At 36.8% G+C, this 26,506-nt stretch overlaps 1 protein-coding gene across 46 annotated transcripts in view; it reads left to right on the forward strand.

Annotated features, from left to right (window-relative positions):
- CLASP2 (cytoplasmic linker associated protein 2) overlaps positions 1-26,506 on the forward strand; it is a 152,412-nt gene that overhangs the window by 62,292 nt on the left and 63,614 nt on the right. For all 46 annotated transcript variants that reach the window (XM_069810159.1, XM_069810031.1, XM_069810047.1 and 43 more), the window contains 4 exons: positions 15,517-15,596; positions 20,822-20,914; positions 21,556-21,701; positions 23,136-23,271. In XM_069810159.1, the coding sequence (XP_069666260.1) occupies positions 15,517-15,596; positions 20,822-20,914; positions 21,556-21,701; positions 23,136-23,271 (455 nt within the window). The remainder of the gene's footprint in view (positions 1-15,516; positions 15,597-20,821; positions 20,915-21,555; positions 21,702-23,135; positions 23,272-26,506) is intronic.

The raw sequence follows: 26,506 nt of genomic DNA on the forward strand, positions 1-26,506 counted from the left end.
TCAACTCTAGAAAATATTGAAGAGTGTTCACATGTGCATCTGTTTCCTCTCTTTTTTATTCTGTCAGTACGTCTATAGTTAGAATTTTGAAAAATTAGGATTAAATGTTTGGCTGGCCTTTATAATAATGAAAAATCGTTCTTTAAATGCTTGTCTGTATGTGTATCTATGGTGTGATCGTGGAGATTGCTCACGTGCTTGACCATGGAGAATTTTTGCTTTAATATTTTGTAGGGAAGATGTTATGACTTGTGTTCTTCACCAAATGGCCAGAAGATGGGAATTTATCTTCCAGTCTTCAGTTGTTCTCAACTACCTCTACTTTTTTTCTCTTGCTCTCCACCAGGGAGGAACTTTCACAGGTCTATGAATCTGCTTGTGCACAGATTTCTTTCATTACATATAACTATGCACTTCCTAGTTTAATTCTTCTTTGGTGTTTTTTTTTCCTTTCAAGTTTTCCTCGGGTTGACCCTCAATCTTTTCTTTTTAGTATTTTCCATATGTCACCATTGATCAGCAACGCTGTTATCGCTGTTTTCATTTTTAGCAGCTAGTATTTGTCTTCATTGTACTGCTGCTCATTATTTGTATCTTTCAATGTTTTTCTCTATCTCCATACTTCTTTTTTTTTTTTTGAGGTTACCAGTGTTTAAACTAGTTTGTCTAACAAGCTTGCTAGCAGATAGAAATGTTAAAGGTCTGTGCTATCTAAGAGAGCCTTACCCTTCTGCATAGTATTTACAAATCCTGCATCTCCTAGCCAATAAAGAACATTAGCGTAGATGCTAAATATATTTCTTAAGTCAATCAAGTCATAGTCTCTTCCAGAAGTGAGGAGTTGCCCATAACATTATTCACACAGTGATACTAGGTCAGACAAGAGCTCTCTGTAGTCCACTCCCATCTGACAGTAAGTAGTCAGAAATGGCTGCTAGAGAAACGTATGTGAACAGGGCAAGTGTCTAAAAACACACTGTCATTATAGGACAAAATGCTGGGTTTAGAGAGCTTTATTCCACAGAGAGCCATGGTCTCTGAAGAGTCCGGTTAAGGCATCCTATTCTGCTTATCTTGAGACTTTGTTAATCTTTATGGCTACAAACAAACCTTGATGCTCTTTCCCATCTGCTTTCTGTAGGGTTTGCTTTGCAGGTGCCTGAAGGACACCTGAGATTTTTCTCCAGCCTCAAAATTCCCATTTTTATGGAGCAAATCTGTGGTTCTGGAAATTGTCTGCCCTTGTTGACTTATTAAGGCTCTGCCATATCCTGCAGTCCCAAATCCTTCTGTTTACCACTGCATTCCAAGCCTGTCATCAGTGGGCATATCATTTCTCACCTTTTCCTCATAAGCACTGGCTACAGGTATTTCAGGCTCAAAACTGCTCACCTCACGGTTCCGCCACCTGTTGGTCCTGCTTACCTAAGTTTTCTCTGACTCTCTCATATATACGTATATACATATTAAGAAGTTGCAGTTCAGCCTTGGACGAAGGAGTAGCAGCAGCTCCGTTAACTGGGTTGCTTTTTCTTTCCTTTTCACAAAGATTTCCAGAGTCATGTCAGTGACCTGCAGCTGAAGCAGTCCTTCACTGCAGTTTCTTCTCTTCAGGCCTCTGTGACTGGGCAGAATTGCTAGTGCAGGTAGAAATCTTGTTGAGCATAGGCTGAGATTACTGCAAGTTCCATACATTTAAACTGCCTTTTACATTGCTGAGATCCTTTTCCTAGGATATTGCTTTAGAAAGACATCTTTTCCCACCAGCTGTAGATGACAATAAAGAAAGTACAGCTTTTTCCTGGTTCCAAAAGGGAGTGGGGGCTATCCTGTCTTGAGGCTAAGAAAATGGAGCCTCTTAGCCGTGCTGCTCGCTTTTTTTTATGCTGATACCTGCTGAATTATACCTCAGATACATGTGTGCTTGTCTTTTCATTATATACTCCATGGAGATGTTTCTTACAAAAGAAATGGATAATTCCACTACTGACCAGGTACTCTGTTCAAGTGAAAGGACCCATCCAATATGCAAAAAGAGATGTTTTCACTGTGTTGGGCACTTTGCATTTAATGTAGGAAATGCACTTCGGTGGCACTGGAAATGCTATGTGATTGTCCAGGAAGGCAGGTGAAACAGGTATGTATGTTAGCAATAGCAATGTCCTGCTTGGGCTAGAATTCTCTCTCCTTGTGCTGGGAATGACTGTGCAAGATCTTTTCCTGTTGGCAGTAGCGATGGAAGAGCTTGTAGAACTTGTGCATTTGCTGACAGGTGTGATTAAGCCTGTAGAAGACAGCTTGCCAGAAAAGTATTGGAGCAGGCAGCCTCTGTGGTGTACTGCCCTGAGAGTAGGAAATCCAGCAGGCTGTTTCTCATCTGACTTTACTGCTTGGAGGTGTTCAGATGCTGACCTTCTTGCTTGTGATGAATGAGAAGTGATGCGTCTTCAACTTAATGGGGCAGTGCTTTGTTTGGCTTATTTCTTATTCCATGGTCAATACACTTCCCTGAGTTAGTCCTTTGCCAGGAAACACACAGCTGATCTACTTCTGACACGCTTGCTTTCAGCTCTTCATTCAAGCGGCAGAGCCTCTGGAAATACCCCTTTGCTCTAAGGCCTTACTGAGAATGTGCACCGTGTGTGTTCTGTCCTTCCAGAAAAGGATACTTATGGGCTCTTTCTTGGCAGTACGGCAAGCAGCTTTTCAATTGTAATGGATGCCATAATTTACAGTAGAAAAAAGACCTGAGTATGTTAGCCAAACAAGCTATGTTCTTGTCCCTGCGCTTTTCAAGATCTCTTATAGGTCTTTGGCAAGTTCTCTTGCAAGTGTGAGATCCCTGTTCCAAGTCTTCTAGGAAATTGCTTGCTTGTATACTATTCAGAAGCTTTATGTAATCTAGATGTTAGTAGGAAACCTCAGTTTGTACCTCAGCAAGAAGACTGGCTTCTTTCCTTTTACCCAAAATGTCAACTCAAGTCAGTAGTCTTTAAAATGGATTGAACGTAGGAATGGTGATACTTCAACAGAGCCATGTGGCATTTGGAAGAAAAGCTTGCTGATGAAATCCAAGCATGATGAAAGTTTGTATTAACTTTCCGTTGTATGTTTTATGAGAATCTCTGTAGGGCTGGAACATTATTCTTTAGTGTTGTAGTTTGAAGCAAGGTGGACTTTCTACTTATTGCAGTTGTTTTCAGTAGGAAGATATTGTATGGTGTATTTTATCTAATATTGGTTGGCTTTTTAAAATCTGTAGTGTATTGGCCTGCTAGCCTTAGCACTAATAACATTGTTACACTTTTTGAAACAACTGATGTTGCTTTAGGATGAATCATCCAGTCACAAAATGGCAAAGGGGATGTTGTTAATTTAAATGCCAGAATTATTGTAACTGCTGTTTAAAAAGATATTTTGGAGTAACAATGTTGTTGATGCCAAGTGTGAAGAATATGAAGTGAAACCGCAAGGATGTACGGTTTTATTTTTCTTCTATTAAAAAGTATGTGTGCATGCAAAAAGCACACACACACCCCCCCAAATTGTGGTGTTGCCTTCTTTTCTTAAACTGTTCAAAGGATCTAGTCCTCAGTGAAGCCTGCAACTTTGCCAGTTTGAGGTTTGATGCTGGCATTATTTGAAATAACTCTCAGTTTTAGAATGGTCTTAATTCTTACAGTTAAAAAAAAAAAAAAAAAGCCCCCTAAAGTTTGATCACAGCTGAAGAGACATTAAAAACATCTCCTTTTAGGTAGAAATCAAGTAACTGGAAAACTTGGGTGAACCAGGTGAACAGTTTTGGCAAAAGAAGGCAGTGAGAACTATAATCTACAGGAACATATTCTTAACTTTAGGAAGATATTCCCAACTTTATAGGAAATTTTAAGTTTAGTTTGTCTATCTGTCTACAGTGTGTTCTATCAGCATCCTAATGCTTTTTTTTTTTCCTTCCCAATAATAGCAATACAGGTCTTTGTTGAGAAGTATTAAAATGGTACTGCTGTGGTTTTCTTGGCTCTATTTCCTAGCAGAAGACATTTTGAAGTGTTTAGAGGCTTTAGTAGGAAACAGTTTAAATGGGAAGGCTCTGCATAAAATAAATGTGGTACTGAAAAACAGATACTTGCTTTCTGAAATCTTAGCCAGGTTAAGTTAACCTTGTTAAAACTTCATACTGTAGTTAAGAAACGTTTTTGTTAAAAGGGCTTCAATAATTGTGGAATTGTAAATACAAATTGTTAGTGAATGGACTCAAAACAGGGTAAACTCATGCCTGCTCTGTCGACTGTCTTCAGACTCATGAAGACAGTTCTGTGTTTACTTGCACAAAAAAAACAGACCTCCATAGTAGTCAATGCCCAAGGGGTTTTTTTTGAGTTCTGCAGAAAATAAGTTCAGGAGTCTTGCCTCTATTATTTGTTTAGCCTTAAGTGATTTCCAAAGTCCTGTATTTGCCAGGTAAAATAAACTAGGATTATTTTTTTTTAATTGTTCTATATTAGGCCTTTGTATGATATAAAACTGCTCCAAGATAATCTTGGTCAGCAAAGCATCCCTGACATTCTGTGGCACTTGCTTCACTTTTTGGTTTCCAGATTGCTCTGAAATTCAAGTATTTTTCTGCAAGATCCTAGCCAAAATGAGCCTTTTTGTCCTTCTGATCAGCCTTGGGTATCAAAGTCTGAATCAGAGGATTTGTTACAGAATGCCTATTTGCTTCCTTGTCCCCACAATGAATGTCAATCAACTTCCATCCTGAGAGATCCTTGCCCATGGAATTGCTGGATTGCAATCCTGCAGTCATGAACTGCTGGTATTTTAACCTAACCTGGAGTTCTGGGAAGTAGGAGGACTTAGAACTTTCCAGGCTCTCTGAGAGTTGTTGTATTTTGTTGTTGTTGTTTACTCCCCTGAATGGCACTTCAGGAGAGGGTTTCCTTGCACATGATCAGTGGTCTGTTCTCCTTGGCCATTAAAAATGCTTGTCCAGTCACTGGGGTTTCCATTCCTCTAACAGAGACTCTCCTTTGCAGCTAGCCTCAGCAGGTGGATTGGAAAATCAACCTTAATGAGGAATCTGAATGAAAACTAAATAAACATGATAAATTGTGTATATATATATATATATATGTACACACACCTATACATACACCTTCAGAGAATATATCTATGTATTCATAATTACTGTTCATTAGTCTCTCTGTTTTCTATGCGTCACCCAAGGACAGTTGGCAGAAGAACTTTATTCTTCTTCGTACTACGTCAGTTTATTTTGCACTAATGTCTAGAAGCTTCAATTAGATTGTAGGATTTATTATGTTGGTATAAGCACAATACTGTATCTGATAGTCTTCTCTCAAAAGGCTCATAGCCTAGAAGTCATCTTACAAATCAATAAAATAGAGAGTAACAGTGGAGCAGAAATTAAGAGGTCTGGAGATAAGAGCTCACCACATTGTGTAACCTTCTTTCGACATCTCTACCCTGTGTTCTAGTCCCAAATATCTTACTAGCAATCACGGTAGTACCAGGCAGTGATGAGAATAAGGAAGACAACCCGCCTTTTGTTTAGTTTGCTAACATTGAATACTGATTTTTTTCAAGCAGTAAGAAGGGAAAGCAATTTGTTTATACTTTGATATGGGTGAATCCAGAGGGAAAAAGAGGAAGGAGGGAGGAGGAAGCTGGGCTGAAATCAGCTGACCCTGCCACTTTGAGTCCTTGCAAACTGTGGCTGTGTTACAGAGTAAGCAAAGACAACCATTCCAAAACATTCCTGCATTGCTGCTTTGCAAAGTAGCAGGTGTGAATCCTCTTTATAGGGCTGGGGGGAGGGAAAAGTGTGTTTAAAAATATCTGTTTAATTTCTTTGGACAATAGTATATGCTCTCAGATAGAGAAGCAGGGAAAGTAGAAGCATGATATGCAAATTATTTTTATAATTTGAGTAAAGAATTTTCACCAATGGTGGAGGTATTACTTGCAACAAATAAATGAAATGTTCTCAAAAATATAAGAGAAAAACAGTATATTAAAATCAAATCACTTTGACCTTCTGTTTTGCACTATTGAACTTTTAGAAGTAAAAGATAAAAATGTGTCTAAAACATGTAAAAACTATAAATGTGTAATTTGCAATGACAGGCAATGTTAGTTCTAATTGTTCTTAATACAGTATCTGTTTAAATTGTTTCAGAAAAGAATGCATAGTTTTTCTGAAACTATTACACCACAACAACTCCAAAAAATCACGGTATCCCAAACCAGCTTTGCAACACAAATTATAGATGTTCCTGGTTCTTCTCCGTAATTTCTGTAATGTAAAATAATTAGTGCAATTTTCCCTATTCAGGTGTAAAACTAGGAACAAATTAAAGTAAAATGTAAATATTAGGTTATTAGAAAGCTGTATTAAAGACTGAAGACTAATGCTGTTACGTGCATAAAATTAGCATAAGTTTAAAACTCACCTGTTGAAACTGGACAAAATGGGCCACTGTCTCAAATGTATGTTAAGTATTTTTGAAAAATGAGTGCCAATAGAGAAAAGAAATACATGAGTGCTTTGAAAGATTACTGTGTGAGCATGAACATTGTGCACAAGTTGAAAGATGACTGTATGAGCTTCCAGTTGAGTAGAAACAGACATTAATCAATGGTGAGATAAGCCTAAAAGAAATCAGGTATCTGTATTCTTGCTGCTCATGGAACTGCTTGTTTTTCTCCACACCCAGGGTTTCATCTTCTAATGTATGCTGACCAAACTTCATACTAAGTAAAAACACTATTAATTTCTTTGTTGTATAGTTGTCATACTTTCTGTGTGCTTCACAAATGCTTATGAATTGAAGTGATCTCCTAGCATGCCTGTGAAAATAAGAGGTAGTATTATTAATCTTTTATACCTGTGAAACTGTGCTACATAGGAATTGAGGCTAAAGTTTTTGAAACTGTATGCAGTATTGGGAATCAGCTTCAAATACTACTGACTAAATTTCTCAGAGAATTTAATGTTCAATACACAGTTCCAAAGGAATGAAGGTATGCATGCTGGTGCAGTGATCTTCAGTCTCTTCCATCCACTTAAGAATATTTTGTGCTTCCTCTTAGTACACGGGTCCTGTATTTATTTGCTCCTGACTAATGTGGCACCCTCAAGGATTGAGATGTGCCATCCTAGTAGTTGAACACCTTGCACCACCTTCCTCCTTGTAAGCATAGCTCACTCCTAATTCCTTCTTGTCCCTCCTGCACCTGTTCTTTCCTGGGGTGAGTAATTGTATGGAGAGATCTGCTTAGCATCTCAGTCCTCAGAGCAGCACACTCGCTTGCTGGGTGGAAACTTCTGTTCATGTGCAATGTCTCTGGCATGTAGGAGGAATGTTTTAATGAAGCAGGTGGGATCTCCAGGGAAGTTCTCTAACTATGTCTGCCAAGCTTCTAACATAGGCAGATAGTCAGGAATAGAAGGTATTATGAAGGTATTTTGCTATTTTGTTCAGTTTGTGCAGCTGTTTCAGCTCGAATGATTCTGGGTGCCTCAGGGACAATGACTTCTGGCATTGGAGGGGCTGAGGTGGACAAGTCTGTTCAAAATGAATGTCAGTCACTGGGGCTGAACATGACAGAATTCATCTATCTGTTTCCTTAAGGTGGGTTTTCTAGCAAAGGCCTTTCTACTCTGCTAAGTCACTTGGTTATAACTTGAATTGTCTTCTAAGCTGGTTTAAAACATGAAGGCTTTGTCAATTAAGGTTCTGCCAAAAAAAAAAAAAAGGCTTATTTGGGTTTATTGTTGTATCTGATGATTTAAAAATATATTTTATTTCTGAAACTTATTTTAGAAAAACTCCAGTGACGACTTGGAACAACTGAATAGCTTTACTGATGCTAATTGTCTGCCCAGTGTCTTTGTCAAAGGCAGTTCAGCTTAAGTCAAAGGCATTTTAGCTTAAGTTAATAAATCATGAACTGCAGTGGCTTAAGAGACTGGTACATGTTCCTTCTGCTGCTCCTCCCCCCCTGACATATGCAGGTAATTACTACCATCAGACAGATATGCTGAGCAACCCAATAAGGTAATCTCCGAATGGTTTCCTAAGTTTTATTTGTGACATTTCTCTGGCAGGCAAGGTGTATACTTGCAAAAGCACTAGGAATATAGACAAGTTTATAATAACAGAGAGGTTTTTGAGGATGGGGAGTTACTTGTTTCCAGATGCAATTGTTTTTTTTCGCAGAAAACAGACACAAGGCAGCTGGAATTCTCTTGATGAAAATTTTTGTCGAAACTATGATCACTACAGCTTTTCATGGTTTGGTCTTCCCCTAAGCTTTGTTGGCAGAGCTGTGGCAGTTAGCACATGGTCTGTTTCTTAACTTGTATACCTAAGCCCGTAAATGACTCTGACAGTTACACCAGAACAATTTTGCATTGGCTGGTACAATTTATGCTGTGAGTAGAACTTGGTACAAGTTACTACACTAACATAATTTTCTTTAAATTAGTCTAATTATATGCATCCTAGAGGATTTACCAGTTTAACTATCTAAAAGTAAATTTGCCTTATTTACAAAAACCCACCTTGTCTAATGTTGATCAAAGTGTTTTTTACTTGAACAAGTGCTACTTCTTTGTTGCTCTCAAATGTTTTCCTAACTTAAGCAGGCAACCTGAAGGCTTCTATATGAAGTGACTCTTAGTCACCTGATGAAGGAACACCTTTGTGCTTTATCCAGGTATTTGACACTGAAGAACAGTTCTTTGCTTGTCTTATGGGAGGTTTTTGTTCAAGTTTTTCGATTAAAATCCAAAGATCAGTCTTTCAAACATGGAAATAAGAACAATTAGAACATTGATAGAATTAAGGTGAGACCACTGATGTTTTCTGTGTTCTGTTAATATGTCAAGGTGTGTGTATACAGTATATCAAGTTGCTTTAGATGACCCAGTAATTTAAAACATGAAGGGAATTTTCAGAGATTCTCAATCTTCAGCTGCTTTTCCCAACATTTTGTTCATGTCTTACAGAAGCAGGATTGTGAAAAGTACATATGAAAAGATGTTATTCTGGAGAGTTTTATTAACTGTAGCAGTAATCTTATGATACCTGGAAAGATAAAGAGATTCGTTATTGAGGTATTCAGAGTCAGTCTGTACAGAAGGCTTTATCAGAATCATTGTCTTTAAAATTCACTCTTGCCATCTCAGAGGTGGTAATTCAGATCATGAAGCACTGGTAACGTCTTCCCCCATGCCCTGACAGATACCATTTTAAAAGTAAGTTGTCAGTTTTATGAAATAGTAATAACAGGTGACCCAAGGATAAATTAGATTTTGCAAAGACTGAGAGCTACAGAAGATTCAGGAAAAATCCCAGTTTCAGAGACTTAACAAACAGCAGAATGTATATTCAAAGAGAGAATTAAATATGACCTTTGCAACATCTGTCCACTAGGACTGGGAACAGAAGTTGGTTATTGAGCACCGTCTCTGTCCATTGCAAGCACCATGCTAAAGAACTCTGTTCACAAACAATTAGGTTTTGTCTCTTTGTCGTTGATAGGAATTCCAAAAATTGGTTCCTGTAATCTGTTAATTTATTTGTAGATTGTGCAGGTGCATTTGTGCTTTTTTTTTTGGTATCAGCACTGTCTTTAGATTTCTGCCCCCCCCCGCCCCCCTTTGTGTTTAGTGAGGTATGCTGTCTGTTCTGCTAGGTTGCCTTTGCACTTGTCCTTCCTTGAGTTCATTTTGTTTGAGTATTGCTCTGCTCACTTCAATCTATACTTAGGCTTTCAGCAGCTGTACTGTTTAAGCTGCCTGGACTCATTTCCTTCCCTATCTCCACTAACTCATTTGTATCCTGAGTCATCCATTGGATATTGTGCTAGCATGGTGTTTATATGGCTCCACAGTGAAGCAGATCAGAGAACTTATTCATTGAAACTATTGTTCTTGGCCAGTTTACTTTATTCTCAGCTTAGACGCTCCTCGTTGTGATTTACTATTCGGCTGTACTAGTGCTAGAATGAGGGAGGTCAGCAGGAGTGAGTGGGAGTTGCTGGTTAACCTATTATACGAAAAGCTGAGTAAGTACTTGAGCTTATCCTGTCCACTTATCCTATGCTGAGCTGAAGCTGCTGTCAGTTCCTGATTTGTAGCTTATTGTTTATTATCCTACAAAACCAAAAGGGTAACAGTACGTTTTAATTTTTTTCTTTTTCCTTAATCCAGAACGATCTGCATCTTCTACTTCAGTCTCTGATAGAGAAGTGAAGCTTTTGAATTAGTTAAGATATAAGTGTAGCTCTAGGTTTTGGGGGTTTTTGTTTCTTTCAGAAAAAAATTGTAATCCACATCATTTTACTTTAGATGTTTTGCTCAGTAAGATACTGTTATTGCATGCAGTTAGAGATTTCTGAGGCATAAAAAACATTCTGTAACTACCCTTTTCAAAACTTACTAATGTTTAATTTGTGATGCATATTTGTATTAGAAAATAGTTATGAATTTTTTAGGGAAGTATTTTGAGAAAAGCATTTAAGAACAAAAAGGGAAACAAAAGTTTTAGAGTTTGTGTTACTCCTAAGTTTCTGTACTGGTTTTGAAATTCCCTTTTTTCACAGGGAAATTTTTGTTTGAAATTTTTTGTCAAAAGACCCACAGAAGTAGAAAAAAGTGAATCAGACTAGTAAAGACATGCTACCAAATACAAATTGAGCAATTGTTGGGTTTTTTTGGTTTGTTTTTTTTTTTTTTTTTTAGATGAGTGCTTGTATGCTTTGATTAAACCGTTCTTTGTTTCAAAACAAAAATACCAGTCTGGTATGATCCTTACAACATCCTTCTTCTCCCATATAGTGTTTTCCTGTTGTTTTGTCATCCCACAATGTACAGCTTTGTAGATACTAGTGGGGGGAGCACCAAGGTGGTAGAGCAAGTGAGCAGTCCAAAGTCATTGTGATATGATGGAAAGATTTGAAATGCCTCAGTTGGAAGAGGGGAAGAACTCAACCACAGGAATTGATTCCTGGGTGAGAAAACTGATTCTGTGAAAGACTGGGTAATTTCTTCACTTGCATCCAGTACCCTTTCTGGTGTTGAGCTATTCACAATGTTGAACTCAAAGACTTGTGATTGGAAAAAACTTTCTTCAAAAAAAGATTCCTAACGCCTCACAAAATGTTTGAAATCCTTAAATTTAACTTATGAAGATGTCATCTCTCTTAGTAGTCTGCAGGAAATGAGGGGTTTGTTTCCTTTGCTTCCATCCCCAGACACATCAAACTTAAGTTAAAAAAAAAAACAAAGACCCTTTAAAACTTACAGGTGCTTAAGCTGCTGTAATTTATTTCCATAGCAAGTTTATTTATGTTCAGTAGATGCTCACCAGCTTCCTGAAGTGGAACTTAGTCTTCCAGGTCTCTCTGTGAGTCTGTCTAACCAGGGTGCTTGAAGGATAAGAATAAATAAAGATTATGAATGAAAACTAACAAATAATGTAGATAAAAATCCACACAAGACATTTCTCCCTCTCCTTCAGATGTGTTTGTCTTCTGGGTCTCAGCTGAGGGAGGCCCAGCTGGATTCAGTGGGCTGAGCCAAAAGGTAGGGTAATGTAAATTGCACTCATTTAAGGAAAAGCCAGGTGATGAGGCTTTGGATTTTAGTTATCTGCTAGGCACTTAAAAGTTCATGTTCTGTGGGTAAAGATAAGAAAATGCATTATTCAGTGGAAGGCGTTAACACTTGAGAGAGATTAAGAAATTTGTAATCGCATCTTGGTCTGAGAAGGTAAGCAACAACAACAAAACAGCTTATCAAAATATGCATGCTCTGTCAGATGTCAGTTTTGAGTCTGAAGGCAGTACTGTCTGAAATGAGAACTTTGTAAAGCTCTGCGCTTGCTTTTGAGGAGGAGAGTCAAGCCTTATAAAAGCATGAGAAGTTCTTTGAAGGCATCTACATGTCTGTGACTATTGTTAGCATAGTAAAAGACTTTCTCCAGAATTGGGAAACAACGGGTTGAGTTCTGTTGTTTTTTGCTTAGTCTCTACAGAAACAATGACTGAGGTAAACATACCTACCAAGAGATTGGGAAAAGGGAAAGGTGGAACAATATTTTCCTCTTTTTGCAGTATAGACTTTGACTTGTATACAATAGAGAGAGAAGACTTACTTCAGTTTATTTTGGTATACATATGTGATCATGCAGTAGAGAAGGAGAAAGATTAGTGAAATATTAGTGAATGTGCTTTTAGAGACAACTTTTTTTGAAGTGTCATCTGCCAAAAACCACATAACCTTTTCTATTACCAGGCAAAGAGGCAATCAAACAGTTATCTGGAAATATTAATTTTAAAAGAAAAGTGGTCTGTAGAAGTGAACTAGTTGTTGAGACTGGGGAAGGCGGAGAATGCCATGTCCTTGGGCTATGTCAAATGGCTTTTAAACAGTAGTCAGTCCCTCTTTCTCTCTTTAAAGTCAGAAATTGTTATTCCTTAGGTAAAGGTTGTTCTCTTGCGGAATGATGTTAAGGTGCTAGAAAATTTGTTAAGTAGTCCATGCAATTTTCTAATTTTAAGCGGGATATTTTAAGGCAGACTAAAGGCAACAACATCTACTTATTTAGCAAAGGCAACTTCATTCACTTTTAATATCTACTTTATAGTGTACAGGAGTGCACAAAGAATATTGAAATCCCAGCACTTTTTATGTTTTTAAGTTTGTGGCCTGTATGTGTTAATTTTTAATATTTGATTTCTGTAAATTTATTCCCGTGGCAGAAAATTAGTAGGTAATGGATGGGAATGCAAAGTACTTCTTTACCTGCTTTAACTGTGGCATTTGGGTATTTATGTAACTGAATAATAATAGAGGACTTGTATAAACTGTTAATTGCAGAGAGTTTTTGCCTCTAGTGTCATAGGATCACTGTAGTCTTAATATTTTATCAGGTTGCAAAGAAACATGTGGTATGAGCTTCGTAGAGGTTTACTGTGTTGTGACTAACAATGAATTAGTTTTAACTAAAACAATTTTGATAAGAACAGAAAACTTTTATAAACTGTTGTTTATATCATTTTAAACATTTTAAAAGAAATTTCTTTGACCATATGAAAACTACATTTTAACCTTTAAAAATTAGGTTTTCCGGTAACCTTTTGGCTACTTAAGCTTTATTTTCCATTTACTTTTCCTGAGTACGTACTACATATTCACTGTGATTATTTTTGTACTATGAGAGCTTCTTAAATGTTGGAGTATTTTGGAAGGGACAAATGAGGTTATGAATTGAGCATCCAGGTGGTTGGTTGTTCCATCTAGTTAAACTAGATGCCCCTGTGCCAAATTATTTCTTTTCAAGGCTTCTCTCCACACAAAATTCTGCTCTGAGCAGGGCATCTTCCCTTTTAGCAGCTGTACAAGTTTGTGTGGCAGAAGGGTGTGTTCTGGTTGTATACAGGATCTTTCCCTCTTCCTCTTAGCCAGGCAGGTACTCTTTCACTTTGTGTAAAGACTTGTTCCCTCTACTGTCTGGAGGTAGAAGAAATAGGTGTTTATAATTTCTTCTTTCCCTTCTGGCTGCTAATGGCAATTATGACAGATGGTGTTGGAGAGACACATGTAGAAGTGTGTTATGTACAACATCTCTTTACAACATTCTTGAGCTAAGGCTGTCAAAATCTGTTAGATGTTCCTATATCATACTGCAGGCACCATGTCCAAATTTTGCTAGATCTCACTTCAGTGTTGTTACGCTAAGCAGCCACAAAGGCATGCGAGAGATCTTCTTCTGCATAGAGGTGTTGAGTTCTAATAAGTTTGCCATCAAATTTGTAGTAGTAGTGGACCCTCATGTTTCCAGACTGCACAAGTATACAAACACAGCAGACATAATTCCCTGCACTATAAATAGGAGATCAGGCACTGTAAACCATGAAATGTTTAAGAGTTCAGCCACCTAGAGTTTGACTTGTCAAGAAGCCCTAGCTTTTTGTTCTAGTTGACCACTCAGCCTTAACTGCTTTTTCCTTATGGTTTTTATTTGTTCTGTAGTTAGTAAAATATATGTCTTCTCTGCCTGATGCCTCCATTTCAGCTGTGCTCTGCAAGTTAGGGAGAATATTCTTCCATCTATCCTGTTGGCATCACTCTGAAAGACTTGATACAAGATCCTTGTTCCTGAGTGCTCATTCGCTGTGAGAGATTTTTTTTTTTTTTTTTTTTCCCCCTCTCAAGAAAGAAATGTTCTACTGGACTGATTATCTCCATGCAGTTAACCTGTCTTGTCATATTATCTGCCTGGTTTGATTATTGGAGATACTTAAGGATTCTGCCAAGCTTCACCTTGTACTTGGGTTTTGGTTTGTAGCGCAGCCTCGATCTGATGATGTTCTTTGATAGCAAACTTGAGTTCATTTCTTTAAAGAAAGGGCTTTCTTCGTAACACTAGTATTTGTGAGAAAGTCAAATCTAGATACTGTTTTAAAAGTATTTTCTTTTTTAGAGTTGCCTTAGTTTCTACCCAAGATTTTAATGAAACTTGGCAACCATATGCCAGTGTGAAACCAGCAGGTTACCTGTTAGTATTCTTCCCTGATCCTTTGATTTGGGGCATTTTTGCCTGTCATGTGAGAACAGTTCCCATCATTTACCTTGCACAGAAGTACTACTGTGTCTTACTACTTGCATGGCTGTCATGGAAGCTTTTGGAGAGAAAACATTTTGGTGTGATAGTTTTTTAGTAATGAGTCTGGAAGGTTCTTGGGAGCTTCTTCCAGGTGATATAATCCTGAACCCCCACTGTGGGGAACACCGATGGGGATGAGCGTTCTGAGAAGGAGGCCACTGATCAGTGGAGTTCAGGTTATGCTCCAATGCAAATTCCCTTCACTGTGTCCTTGCTTTCTTCACTGAAGTGCCTGGAGCTTTGAGACCGAGAAATGTGCTTCACACTTCTCAGCCACTCATGAGAATACTGGGAAGCACAAGGTAAATGAGTCATGTAGGGCTACTATGCAAGATTTCAAAAAAAGAAAAAAAAAACCCCAAACAAAAAACCCCCCAAACTTCCAGGGCTGATTGCTTGTGGCATATGTGTTAAGGTGAAAATTCATCCATTTGGTAAATAATTTGAAATTCTAAGCTTTATTTGAGAACGTTTGTATTATCGGGACACAGGTCTCAGAATTCTATGCAAACAGCTACTACATATGAAACATGTTTTCAATTAAACACAAAAATAAAAATAATAAAATGAAACCATTAACTTTGTTAAATTGGAAACTGCTCAGAATTGCTCATTTTTGGGAAAAAAAGTTAAACTTTTTTCTTATTCATGGTGATATCAGAGTTCAAGGTCTTGTGATTATACATGTGATGAATGTTCAGGATTTTTGTAAGTTACATTAAATGTTGGAAAACAGGTATTGTGAAAGATGCTTATGTCAGTTTGAAAACCTTGATGTACATTACATGCTGTTTAACAGTATTTTACATTTATTTAGGTTCCTCTAAAGAAGGAGGAGCTGGAGCTGTGGATGAAGATGATTTTATTAAGGCATTTACAGATGTTCCTACTGTACAGGTAAGATGCTGTGTGTACTCATGTTTGTTTTCAACAATATGCTACTTGCAATACTATGGGTTAGCCTACTTTTAAAATTTCTGTAATTCTACAGTCTTGTAAGCAAGTGTCGTTCCTTCATTCTGGATTTACAGTCTCCATGGAAAGGTCTTTACTTTTTCCAGTTAGGTATCAAAAAGCCCACCTTTGCTTTACTGTCCTACTAATTATTATCACATTGTGTTTAAGCTAAAATCCATTATTGCTTTTCTTCATCTTTTCCAGGGAGCTACCGAAAATAGTTGTATGTTTTAATAAGAAAAAGATTTACATAACATTTGGAAAATTTAGGGCTGCATTTTCAAGGGATAATCAAGTAATAATAGTATAGGCAAATAATTTAAAAAGCAAGAATTGTATTTTCAAACATGCCTGAATTGTAATGATCCACGTATGGCATACATGTCCTTAGCTCTAGCAACACTTAAAAAAATGAAATCCAGTGACTTATTTGAATACTAATGAATCTGGTGCATTCTGAGTTCTTAGTTGAAAGAGCAGATTTTAATTTGTGTTCTTTAAGTGTGGGAATTGCACATATTTGGTACTTTTCATACAGTTGAGTCATGTAACATGCTTGTATCTCTCTTGACCTATTTTGAGTAAGTTTTCATTGAGCAGCTGAGGTGCGGAAGGCAAGCAAAAACTCAGTAAGCCATAGTTCCCAAGCACCAGAAGGAATTTGTATGACTCCCTTTTCTTGATGTGTACTTTTGTTCTATTTTTATTTCCCAAGATGATAGCATAGTTATTTGTTAGATATCATTCTGCAGGCAGAAATACTGTCTGCTTTTATGAAGGAACGCTCTATCTCCATGATCCCTGTCACATCAAGGAAATCTTTGTCTTATGCTTAAAAAGCTTTATGTTTCTTTGCCTCTGCAAACTGTGTTAAGAATTCTTTGGAGGGCAAAAACATGGAGCTCTTAATATCATTTATCCCCATTATGTTGAACAGGGCCATATTCCACAGAACAGAAAATGCGCTGCTTGTAGTTCAAATGCCTTAGTATTTACAGTCCCAAGCAGAGTTCTCAAATCACTCAAGTTGGTTAATAACATTGCAAGTACAAAAGTGGGTAACTCTATGTCATTGACCAGCACATGTGATTTTCTGTCTGACTGCTGGATGACCTAGGAAGGTAGGTCATTCCTAAACTACTAGAGATGGAAGAGAAAGACACACTTATCTTTACTAATCTTACCCGAGTTGAGGTGAGGAGGCAGGGGAGAAATGTGTAACCGACCTCAAAATAACCTATTTGTTTCATGGATGAGAATGTAAGAAAGACCTGCTGACCAGGGGGGTCAGAAAAAAAAAGTTGTTTCTTTAGTATCTGTAGGAATAATGACTTCCTGCTGTCCAATTTCATGCTTCTGGTTGTGGACAATCTCTGATCTTTCCAAAAAGAAGGGTAGATCCCACGGTCTGAGACCATGTTAATTACTAAGGAAGGGAGAAGTTTCTATACTAGACCCTGTGGAGAAAGAATGTTTATGACCTGTAATTTGCCAAGTTACTCTAAAAGGAAAGGAAACTTGTTAGAATGGAGAGAGGGAGTTGTGTGTACATTATTGGGCCCATTCCTGTGTCTTTATATTACATTTGTGGGTTTCAGTAGTGGCTTCATTGAAAGTAAGGAAGGGAACTATATTATGGAAAAACAGATCCAGTTGTGAATCAAGATTAAGTGCATCTGGATTAATCAAGTAAATTGAGGTTACTTACAGTGTGTGTATGTTTAACTCATTCTTAAAAGCCTCCCATGGTAGATATGGTTTTGCAGTAACCTGTTCCAATGACTGGTCATCACTAGTTTTTTAGGAATATCCTATTGTTTACTCATACCTAGTTTGAAATCCCCATATTGGAAATACTTTCCATCTGTACAGTTATTACTCTTATTTATGTTTGAGCTTTTAATTTTTCTGTTTTTGATGTTGCACTTACCCTTAATGGGGGGTGGTGGTGGTTGCTGTCTAATAGGTAACAGCAGTTTATGAAGAAGATGAGTGATTTTGAGATGTAGTCTGATGGGATCTGTGTGCCGAAAAGATAAGTACTGTGGTGAGAGGATTGTGCCTTCATAGTTAAGATGTCAACCGTAATGTTTTTACAACTTTGTTTATTTGCCTTTGCTTAAACTGAAGAAAATTCTCTGTTGAGGTTATTAGGAATAACTCCCATTAGTAGCTAAAATTAGTTTTGAAACAAATCTAGTTGTTTTCATAAAAGTCATATGTGGGAACTTCTGAACAAAAAAATGTCTTGTGTCATTGACTGAACAAGGAATTTCATCTTGGCCTTCTAAAAGCATAATTAAGGGCAGGGAGAAAAGAAATTATTAAAATATTACCTTTTATTCCTCTGAAACTAATGTAGGTATGGACAACCTTGACAATTTGGGATTTTTCAGTGGAATTACAGTTTTAATCTCATGACAAGATAAAATTATGCCATTCATTAAATTCCTCATTACAATGCCAATTTGAATAGCAGAAATTGTGTGGGTCTAATTCTGTTTGTGCCAGGTAATTAAAGAAAAAATTAAATTCTTTGCCTAGGCATGCAAGTAGGGTAGGCATAAACCCATCGTACATGTTGCTTCTGTGTTTGTCTGTTGCCTAGCATGTTTTAATCCTGTGGCGGTAACTATAGCACATGGTCTCTGATAACAGACAGGCTGCTTCCCTTGGTGGTACGCTTCACTTCTTTGTGATAAGCTGGCATAGGCTGCTGAGTTGGCAGAGAGATTTTTGCCTTTCCTCTTGTAGGGTTAGCTTTTTGCAAGTTAAAGCCCTGAATTGGAAAGGAGACGTAGGAAAGATGGATGATGGTAAAAGGGGGAGACTGAGGAGGATGAATTGTGTCACGAATTCTGATGGCATTAGGGTCACCATAATAGAACATTGCATCTTTAGTTAACTAGTGACTACTCCCACTCATAAAAGGAAAATAAGAATTTTCTTTGATAATGGAAATTTAATTTGGTAAAAACGCTTACCGAGACACACGTAATATTTATTCTTAATAGAACGATACCTATAGAATTACTGTTAGAGTAAATTAGTGTTGTGTAACAAGTACCATATGCTCCAAGTATATATAATGGTGATACAAAACTCATGTTCGATTTTGCAGGCAGTGGAGTAGAAAGTCTGTTACACTTGGACCCACTGTTTTCATTAAATCATTTACTCTTTTTAAGTAAGTTATGCATTAGATGTTTATTGATTTCTAATGAAGAAGAAAACAGTAATCATGAGGAATAGCTTTTTGTTTTTTATGGATACAGTTGTGTCCCCTGTATAGAACTGCAAAGCAGCTTCCACAATGTACCCTGGAAAAGCTTACACAACTGTGTGGTAATAATTTAAATTTTATTGGTAAAGCATATTCGGAAGTTGTTCTCCACATGATAGTGAAGCTGGCCTAGGTGTACTAACTTGTGTCTTTCTGAAGCGATTTCTACAAACCAGATATGCAGGTGTTTTAGAGCATGGATGTCTTCCACCTCCTCAATATTCCAGCATGAAATCTAGAGGCCTCCATAACCATGTTCTGTTAAAGCATTGGAATAAAAGTAGATGTCAATAGAGTCAAGGTCCCGTATCTATTATAAGTGAAATTCATTTGATATGCTAAGGAAATTGGAAAACTAGACTGTATTTGGAATAAGTCTTATAGTAATTTCAAGTTGCCCAGGAAAATAAGATATTTTCTAGAAAATACACATTCAGCTTAACTGTAGATCAGAAGAAAGATGTTCCTGAATCTTTTTACAATAAAATAAAAGATGCATATATACATGCAGATCTGTGTTCAAGAGACCAGTGTCAAAGCTCTTTAGCAATTCATGCAAAGCAAGGTGTCCTAACCACTGGTCCTTATTTCCTCTACATGCTCTGTGCTCTTGCACATACAAAGATTATGTCTTGGCCTTAAATAAATAATGAGGGAGCATCAGGCACTACTATTTAGGTGCTATGTAAGTTATCACGCTAGCCTCCAGCTTTCACTCTAGAAGGGTATGACTTTCCTTGAAGTCCTGAATCAAATCTGCCAGCCCCATGTGGATATCTTGGATGTGGGCAGATGGCACCAGATGCCTCTGTATGGACAACTGAGTTTTGCCTGATATGTTTATGTAAACAACTTTTGATCCAAAAAATTGGAAATCTTTAGCTGAAAATAAGTTTCTGAAAAAACTCTGGCCAGATCAAGTTTCTGGTTGGTGATTTGCTTCATATGCTCTTCAACTTGTTCTCAATCTAGGGGAAAAAACCCTTTAAATTTTGCATATGCAGTGGAAGCAGAAAAGAGCATCCTGTGGCTTATGTCCAGGAGAATAGAAGGGAGGTCAGTTTATTTCTGACGTTAATAATACATTTTCATGACTCGTTTTTTTATTTTCTTCTTTAGAAATCCTTTGTTGTATGTGTGCAGTTATCAATAAATGCATTCATTAATGTATTACCAAATAGTGACTGATGCATGGTTAGATTGGTCAGGCTTCAATTTTGCTTGAGTTACTGTGTAGTGAGAAGAGAACTCCTATTGGAGGCTGCCCCTTACATTTTTTACAGACTGCATAAGTTAATAAATAGTGGGCTTGGAGCAGTAATACATACGGAAGTTATGGAAGTTTTTAATTTATTTTTTCAGACAAATTTTTATTTTAGTGTTGACTAGCAGCCCACTTAGGTCCTCACAGAGCCATGCACTCTTGTAATGCGGAAGACAGTCCCTGTCCCAAAAGAGTTGCATCAGGTTAAAATCTGTTGGTTGAGTTTCATTCTAGTAGTGAGTATGAAAATGAAATTGAATTGCAATAATATTGCAGCAGGTTATCTAAACCCCTCTGCTTGTACTGAATTACCTTTTTTTTTTTTTTTTAATGGAATTAATGACATTCTGGATATGATTAGCTCATCACAAAGGTGGAAGGTGAAATCTTGAGGAAAATGTTGATTCTTCAGCTTTTCTTTTAATGAATATTCACTGCTCAGTGATATCCTCAAAGCTTTGCCTTAAAATGCCTGTTTTATACATACAGTTCTGTGGAACTTTTAGGGCAAGATTTTCAGAATTATAAGTGTATTTGCAGTCTTTTCAAGCTATTTTCCTTCATCAGGTTACCTGGGATATTAACAATATAAATTTTCTAATTTTTTTAATACTTCAGATCTATTCTAGTCGAGAACTTGAAGAAACGTTGAATAAAATCAGGGAAATTCTCTCAGATGACAAACATGATTGGGATCAACGAACTAATGCGGTAAACTTTTTATCTGGTTTCAGGTTTGGGTGGGTGTATTTCATAAAGCACAGGCAGCTAGATATTTGAAAATGTTTTTTGTTGAAGTAATTACACTCCAGATAATCAAATAAATTTTCATTTTAATTTTTAAACCTTGAATATCTGTATACAAGATAAGTTTGAGCAAGTATTTTAAGAAGGCTGAAATACATTTTTGCTGACGTTGAAGTGGAAGCTTTTCTAAAACCCATCATGTATGTTTCAGTGGGCATTTATGCAAAATTATATATTCTGCAGGTAAACTGCTAGCATTAGTACCTCTTGTGTGCAGCTATAATAAGTTTCATTTGCAGGATTAAAGTCTTTGTGTGTACGTAGCACTTAAATTTTTTTATCAGGTTTATGGCATCTTAGTGTTTGGAAACAGGTATGTGAACAGAATTATGTATTCATATATTTGGAGACTGGGATCTGAGACTTTTTAGCTCTAGAATTTAATAGATTTTTTTTTTACAGTTGTTTAAATTACTGCCATATATTTCAAAATGATGCTTTGCTTTAAAGACGTGCCTGTGTACATTTTTGCAATGAAGTTGTTACTTTTTTAGTTTGAAATGCATATTGGTAGTGTCCTGAACTAAATGCCTTAAATTTTTTAGCTGAAGAAAGTTCGGTCGTTGCTTGTTGCTGGAGCTGCACAGTATGATGGATTTTTTCAGCATTTACGGTTGTTGGATGGTGCTTTCAAGCTGTCGGCCAAGGATCTCAGATCCCAGGTGGTTAGAGAAGCATGCATTACTGTAGCGTAAGTACAGTTCATGTGTGTTTGTGTACATTGGTAGATTTTAGTATGAATTTGACTTAAAGGTGCTTTATCAGTGTTGCAGAAAAGTTTATCTTGTTGGGCTGCTGTACATTATGACTGATAAAGAGTCAAGTCAGCATCTGAAGCCAAAGAAACATTTAAAGGAATTTATTTTTTTAGGTGATATACATAGTTGATAATCCTGTAACGATGGTATGTGAAGAACAAGTTACCATCATTACACCGAGTACTTAGTGCAAGTTAATATAAATGACTGTAAGTAATACTGTAGTACTGGGGGCTCATCTTAGGAGCAGTTATGGTTGAGTGAATGGCACAGCACTTTACTGTGACTGCTTGTAATAACAAAATGAGCTGCCCTGTAGTGGTTTGAACATTGTACATTTTGGTGAGATAATACCTTTCATGTCCATGATAATTTTAGAAGCTGTGGCTGAACAGAAATAAGATATTCACCCTTACCATCTGGGGACTCATTAAATTCAAGGGCAGCAGGAAAAAGCCTTATTTTTACACCAGAGTAGTCTTTCCACCTTCCATGTTTTCCATGGCTTTTTTTTCATCTGGAAAGACATTAATGTACCCACTGATTTTCAGCGGCCATCTGTAACAGATATGCCCCAGAGTTCACCCTTGCTATTTTGGTCTCCTGATTGAACAGACCATAGGACCTGTTGGACCATACAACTGTTCTTGCCAGGGAAATCAAGGCTTTGAGAAAATAATGCTAACCTTTCCTAATGTGAAGTCAGGAGTAGTGTACAAGTACTGTGTAAATGTCCTCATCTAGGCCTAAAAGCCTGGAATTCTTCTTGATCCCTAAAACTTAGATATATTTGATGTGTCGTTTGCTGCTGACTGCAAATTCTTTTTATATAGTCTCTTTGCATGGAAGAAGTGTTTGTTGTCACCACTGGACAGTTAAATTACTGTCTGTTGTATGTGTTTGTATATTTGTTAAAACTAAAACCATAATCTCTAATAAGCAAGGGAGTCAAGTTTTATGGTTGGCTAATTGTGATAAATTCAGTAATTTTGCCTGCATTCAAAAGGGAGAAAATCTCAAAACAATAATTTCCATAAGATTTTAGATAGTTATACTCTAAAAGTGTGTTAAAAAGAAGAAATACTATGATATTTTATGTGGACGTGAGATTTTTAGCCTTTCAAATTGTGGTATTTGTTTTTAATTACAAGAAAAAGTTAATAGTCTTCAGCCTCTTAATGTGTCTACTAAATAACAAAAATACTCCATAAATGCCACATTTCCAATGAGGCCAGGACTTGGAAATCATGAAATTAAGAAATTCTGTTGTTTGGAAGGATAAATCTTTAAAATGTACAGTGAACTTTGTTATTTTAAGATTAAGAAATTAATTTTTTTAACAAGTTTTATTTCTTTTTCCTAAACAGCCATCTCTCAACTGTTCTGGGAAACAAGTTTGATCATGGCGCTGAAGCTATTGTGCCTACTCTTTTTAATCTGGTTCCCAACAGCGCCAAAGTGATGGCAACTTCTGGGTGCGCAGCCATTAGATTCATTATTCGGGTAGGTGTTCCTCTCTCACTTTGCTTGCTAGGAATATTCAGGTGGTGGCTCTTAGCGGAGGTAATAACAATTCTGAAATACAGGATTATATATCATTCTTTATTGGAGAAGTAATTTTTCTCACAGGTGGACAAATATTACTTATCATTGAAACCAACTGGCAGCATTAACAAAGTAAAGATGGAGGAATAATTATGAAAAGCAAGTCTGTTTTGTGGTTTTGTTTGCGTTTCTTTTTTTTTTTTTAGTGTGTTAATTGTAAAAAGGCAAGTGTGTTTCAAAGGGTAACTGCTTTTAACTGCCTTTTTGGAAAACACAAAGTTAAGCTAGTAGTCAAGAAGCTAGTAAGAATTTTTAAAAAAAAAACAAAAAACAACAAAACTATTTCTTTTTATCAAAAAAAATGCAAAACATAATAAAAAGAAATTCGACCCATAGAATTAATGATAAAATTTTGAAAGAGGCCAGACATACGTGGACCATTCAGAAAGCACAAGTTCATGGAAGAAAAGCCCAATAGAGATTTTAATCCTCGGGTTTAAGAACTTTCTAAGCTGAGTCCTTAAAGCTATAGCATATAGAAGAGGGGAATGCTGTATACTAGCTGGTTTTTATTGTCTGTTCCTTAAGCAGCTGCTACTGACTGGTGTCAGAAGCAAGATGTTTAGCTAGATTTTTGGGACTTGTACCGGTATTTTTGTTTCAAATAAAAGTGGGAGGTTGCGTGTAGTTTCTACATTAAAAGCTGTGGTGTTCTTAATGCTAGGCACTTACTGCTATTCACTATGATCTCATCTGTGTTTTAATTTTGTACTTTTCCAACAACTTAAGTGGTTTAATCACTCACACCTTTTATTGCCATCCTCAGTATGTTTTGGAATCTGTACTTCGCCTACCCATGCCTCTGAGAATGTGCTCTGAGACTTCTGCATTACCTTTACATGAGCACATGGGCTAAGATCCACTGGCATTTTTTCCCCAGACTCTTACAGTGTACTGTGAGATGGCTAATGGCACAGAGTTGAGAGTGCAGGAATATCCCTTATGCAGGATGATTGAAGTTGTAAGAGAAGACGAACATTTGCACTAGTATTAGATGAGCTCAAGCATGTAAGAAACTAACCCTGTCTTGTTGTTTACAGGAGCCAAATCAAGCAGCAGAAAAGCAGCATGAAATAAAAATTCACTGATTATATTAAATTGGCTTTATTAGTTCAGTTCAGTTGGAGAAGAGCCTACACATCGGCTATAGCTGCCCTGATTTTGTTTAAACTTCTGTTATTCTTAGCTGTAATTTAACATACTAGATTGGAAGCATAGAAGCAAGAAAATCCTATCCATGGTGTTCAAATACCCAATCCATAAATGGCTCATGCAAGGTGTTCCAACAGAAAATTCAGGTTTCAGTGGAAAAAGAAATAAATCATTATCAAGAGTCAAAGTTCAGCCCCACACTCCTTTGGACTTATGTCCTTTGGACTAAATGAGAGTTGGTCGGGGAGTGTGTGATGCATTGAATATTTAGAGCCCAAGTCATTACAGCTCTTGGAGTCAGCATTTTGCTCAGAAACTCCTACTAGAATCCACTGACAGCCAGTTCAGATCCTGGTGCTTTAGTATCTAATTGCTGTGAGTCTGCATAAAGAGGGAGGTTGTATTATACTAGTGATATTGAAGAGCTCCGTTTCATCTTTGTGCCTTTATTGGATTTCATATTTCTTCTCCAGATAATTCTTATACTGTAGTCTGATTTCTCTTTCTTGACTCCTAGTAAATCAGGAAATCAATTTTTAAAAAAAAAGGGGGGGGATCGTGATGAGATGCTAGGGTGGCAGAAAATCTTTTCCAGAGGGAGGTGGGATTCAGGTTGGGCAATTGAGCTGCAAGGTGTGTTGGGAGGAAGCGTGTGTCATTACAGCTTCAGAGGGGTGTAACAGATGAAATGTGCAGTCTCAAAGCCGAAAAAAAGCAAGCCTGAGGCTTTGATTCCTTTGCAAAACACTTTCTGGAAATTACAATGTCAATAGCTCCAAAGATTTGGAACATACAGGTTTCTCCATCTGTAAAAACATTTTATTCTTTCCCCTGATATTGCTTATTGTTCCCTTTCTGGCAGTCATGTGTCACTTTTCAATTTGAAAACTATGCAAAACACAAACAAAACCCCAAAACCCCTGTTTAAAAGTATATCAGTACAAAGAAATGCAACTGTTAGGCTTTTCCAGATTTTCGTATTAATTCCCTCCTAATTCTGAAGTTGGCAGTACTCTGAGAGCTGATAATTATCTCTCCGCTTTTTTGGTAATTTGTGTGTTTATATCCTGCAACAATAATTACCTAAGGAGAAAGTATGATACATGAGATGCTAAGAATTGTTCAGTACTGTACTTTTAAAGCAGTTTTTCACAGCTTACAGTTTCACACTGTATTGGGGACTGTTTTAGAAGTTATCTTATGCATTTAATGAAGAAAGGAGTAAAGAAATGAACTGAAAATGGATTTGTTGAACCATGTTACTCTTACTTGGAATTAAAAAGTTAATACTTTGTGTCTACAATTAGTTAAGATAAGCTGAAGTAAGGCAGCTTTAATTCTGAATTAAAGTATTGCATTTGGATTTTATGTAGTTTATCTTATCCACTTTAAATGGTAGTTCAAGAATTTCCTTTTCGCATGAGGATGTTGGGTGTTTCCATATAGATTATATATATAAGCTTGCTTATATTACATGTCAGTGCTTTTACTTTATTGACATATCTTGCATTAAAAGGAATTTGGTCTTTGTAGCACTAATTGTATTGATCTCTAAAAGAATGCCCATAGTTTCAGATTGATTGATTTACTTTTTGCTCCATAACTCTGATTTTTAAGACTGCTATGTCTGTTACTTTTTTTTGTGTGGCAAAACTAAAATAACATCAGCTTACAACTCCCTTGAGGAGACGGTTATGTTTGAGCCTTCATATATGACTTCTGACAGTTAAATATTGCATATCATGATGTGATTGTTGATGGCATTAGAAGTGCTTTTTGCTTGACCTTCTGGAAGAAAATAGGTTTAATCAATTGATGTGCTAGCAGCAGTCTCTTATTTAATAGTATTCTACATTTCATTTCAGTAAGTATTTTAAATGATTGCAATTTTTATTATGTTGCTAATTCTGTTTGACTTAATCAGTACAGTACAAATTCAGGAATGCTTTTGTCATTAACTGCTTTGTCCTTTTTTTCTTTT

Source organism: Haliaeetus albicilla, chromosome 2, assembly GCF_947461875.1.
Source record: "Haliaeetus albicilla chromosome 2, bHalAlb1.1, whole genome shotgun sequence".
Lineage (NCBI taxonomy): Eukaryota > Metazoa > Chordata > Aves > Accipitriformes > Accipitridae > Haliaeetus > Haliaeetus albicilla.